We start from the raw sequence: 3,249 nt of genomic DNA on the forward strand, positions 1-3,249 counted from the left end.
CACCATCACCATAAAAAAATAAAGAAAGAAACAGCACCTAACGTGTTAGCAGGAACCTGATCGTTATGAATCATCATCATTATCTTAATGAATCATCGTCATCATCATCATCATCATCATCATGAAATATCACCATCACCATCACCACCATCATCCCCATCATCATCATGAAACATCATCACCATCACCATCACCACCACCACCATCATCATCATCATCATGAAACATCATCACCAGAACCATCACCACCACCATCACCATCATCATCATAAAACATCATCACCAGCACCGTCACCACCACCACCACCATCATCATCATGAAACATCATCACCATCACCATCACCACCACCATCACCATCATCATCATAAAACATCATCACCAGCACCGTCACCACCACCACCACCATCATCATCATGAAACATCATCACCATCATCATCATCATAAAACATCATCACCATCACCACCACCACCACCACCATCATCATGGAACATCATCACCATCACCATCATCATCATCATACAACATCATGAAACATCATCATCATCACCATCACCACCATCATCATCGTCATCATGAAACATCATCACCAGCACCATCACCACCACCACCACCATGATCATCATCATAAAACATCGTCACCATCACCACCACCACCACCACCACCACCATCATCGTCATCACAAAACATCATCACCATCACCATCACCACCACCACCACTACCACCATCATCATCATCATAAAACATCATCACCAGCAGCACCATCACCACCACCACCACCATCATCATCATCATAAAACATCGTCACCATCACCATCACCACCACCACCACCATCATCATCATCATAAAACATCGTCACCATCACCACCACCACCACCACCACCATCATCATCATCATAAAACATCATCACCATCACCATCACCACCACCATCACCACCTTCATCATCATCATGAAACATCATCACCAGCACCATCACCACCACCACCACCACCACCATCATCATCATACAACATCATCACCATCACCATCACCAACACCATCATCATCATCATACAAAATCGTCACCATCACCACCACCACCACCACCACCATCATCATGAAACATCATCACCATCACCATCATCATCATCATACAACATCATGAAACATCACCACCACCACCACCACCACCACCATCATCATGAAACATCATCACCATCATCATCATCATACAAGATCATGAAACATCATCACCATCACCATCACCACCACCATCATCATCATCATGAAACATCATCACCAGCACCATCACCACCACCACCACCATCATCATCATCATCATAAAACATCATCACCATCACCATCACCATACAAAGCCCCCCCACAGAAACACGACCACCTGCCGTGTCTCCAGGTGGGCCGGAACCTGACGGTGTGGGTGATGGACGATCACCTGGCCACGTCCTTCACGCAGCCCATCGTCCTGGTCAACCTGTGGCTGTACTCCATCCTGGCCAAGCTCTTCCCCTGCGTCCTCATGGTCATCTACGGCAGCCTGCTCCTCACCACCCTTCAGGCCAGCCTCCGCCACAAGCTCAAGCAGCGTTCCGCCAACCCGTCCTCCTCGGCCTCGTCCTCCACCACCACCGCCACGTCCTCCTCATCCTCATCCTCGTCTTCAGGTCGCCGTCACGACACGGACACGTCCCGCACCACCCGGATGCTCCTAGTGGTGATCGTTCTCTTCGTGGTGACGGAGCTCCCGCAGGCTATCCTCATCGTGCTGAGCGTCAACATGAAGGATTTCTTCTGGCAGGTCTACATGCCGCTGGGCGACCTCATGGACATGCTGGCCCTCATCAACAACGGGGTCAACTTCGTCCTCTACTGCTCCATGAGCAGGGACTTCCGGAACACCGTCGTCTCCTTGATCAGGACCGGAAGGAACCCCGTCAAGTACAGGGGGGTCCACCGCGGTTACCTTCTCTCCTCCGTGGGGACAGGGCCCATGATGGGGGGGTCTTCCGGGGCCAGGTCCCCGGGGGGTGGGAACAACTTCCACCTGTCCATCAACGGGTTGTCGGCCTTTCAGTACTCCTCCCAGTCTGAGATCTCTCACCAGTCGGCTCTGATGGTCAAGATGAGTCGAGGCAGCTCTGTGGAGACGATCTGCGTGAAAGCTTAAATTAATGATAATGTTAGATATGTATGATAGTCTTGTCACGACATATGACCATCAGAACAGCAGAGGAAGGAACTGCTGTCTCGACTATCTGGGCTAGAATTTTTATTATAGTGGAGAGTCATCTCTGATGATGAAAAATTCGTCAGCAGAGTTGTGTAGAGGTGATCTGTGTCAAAGCTTGAAGAATCAAGTATGTATGATAGTCGTCTCCGACTAATGACCATCAGAACAGCAGAGGAAGCAACTGCTGTCCCGACTATCTGGGCTAGAAATTTATATTATAGTGGAGAGTGTCTTGCCTGCCAAGTTACGTCCCCACTCTCTCGGCCTAGAGGGTTTTAGGACAGTCGGCGTTGGGATGGTTCCCAAAGGATAACAAGCCCCCTAGCTGCTGCATAAACAGACAGTGCAATCATGCCTCCTAGCTTGGTCCTTCACAAAATTCAAACCTGTAAATAACTTCCCATAGCAACGGATAAACCATAGATAACACGGCTCTCACTTTGCTGTTGGCCCAACTGTTAGCTTATCTCAAAACTGTAATATAAGCTTCGCGTACTGACAGCAACAGGCGGAGGATGAAAGAAAGGTCAATTGAAGGCAAAAGGCCCCACTCAGTACGGCCAGTCCTCTCTTCTCCTCTACACAGACCCCTCGGATGTCCAGTAGGTGTCTAAATGACCCAACCTTTAGCTTTCGTCGTCAGAATTGTGGTATCTTTGTCAACATTCACCTCTTCAGTATAAGAGCCTTCCGCTTGCAATATTTTGATGATGGTAATTGGGGTGAAACTCTGTTAACGTCGTCTCTTTCACCGTTCGTATGGAAAAAGTTAACGACCGTTCGGACGGTCGATTCACAATCTCTGTGTCTAGGGATTCGGTATAGTAAGGCGGGGCCCCGCCCTCACCTTCCCTGACCGAATCCATGGACCCCATTCACACTGGGTTTGAGCTGAGTAGGAATAGAAAGTCAGGAGTAAAGTGACATTCTTTCTTCTTCTTCCTGAGAGTTCAACAACACTAGTGCCGAAGCGGAGCCTCGAACCCAGGCCACTTGTGAACACTGAGTTATGTAGA

The 3,249-nt window shown here is 49.0% G+C and overlaps 1 protein-coding gene across 1 annotated transcript in view; it reads left to right on the plus strand.

The window, feature by feature from the left end:
* LOC143301781 (G-protein coupled receptor dmsr-1-like) overlaps positions 1–2,170 on the plus strand; it is a 5,861-nt gene extending 3,691 nt beyond the window's left edge. The window contains exon 3 of the mRNA XM_076616172.1: positions 1,400–2,170. Within this exon, the coding sequence (XP_076472287.1) occupies positions 1,400–2,170 (771 nt within the window). The remainder of the gene's footprint in view (positions 1–1,399) is intronic.
* Positions 2,171–3,249: the final 1,079 nt, after the last annotated feature.

Source organism: Babylonia areolata, chromosome 28 (assembly GCF_041734735.1).
Source record: "Babylonia areolata isolate BAREFJ2019XMU chromosome 28, ASM4173473v1, whole genome shotgun sequence".
Lineage (NCBI taxonomy): Eukaryota > Metazoa > Mollusca > Gastropoda > Neogastropoda > Buccinidae > Babylonia > Babylonia areolata.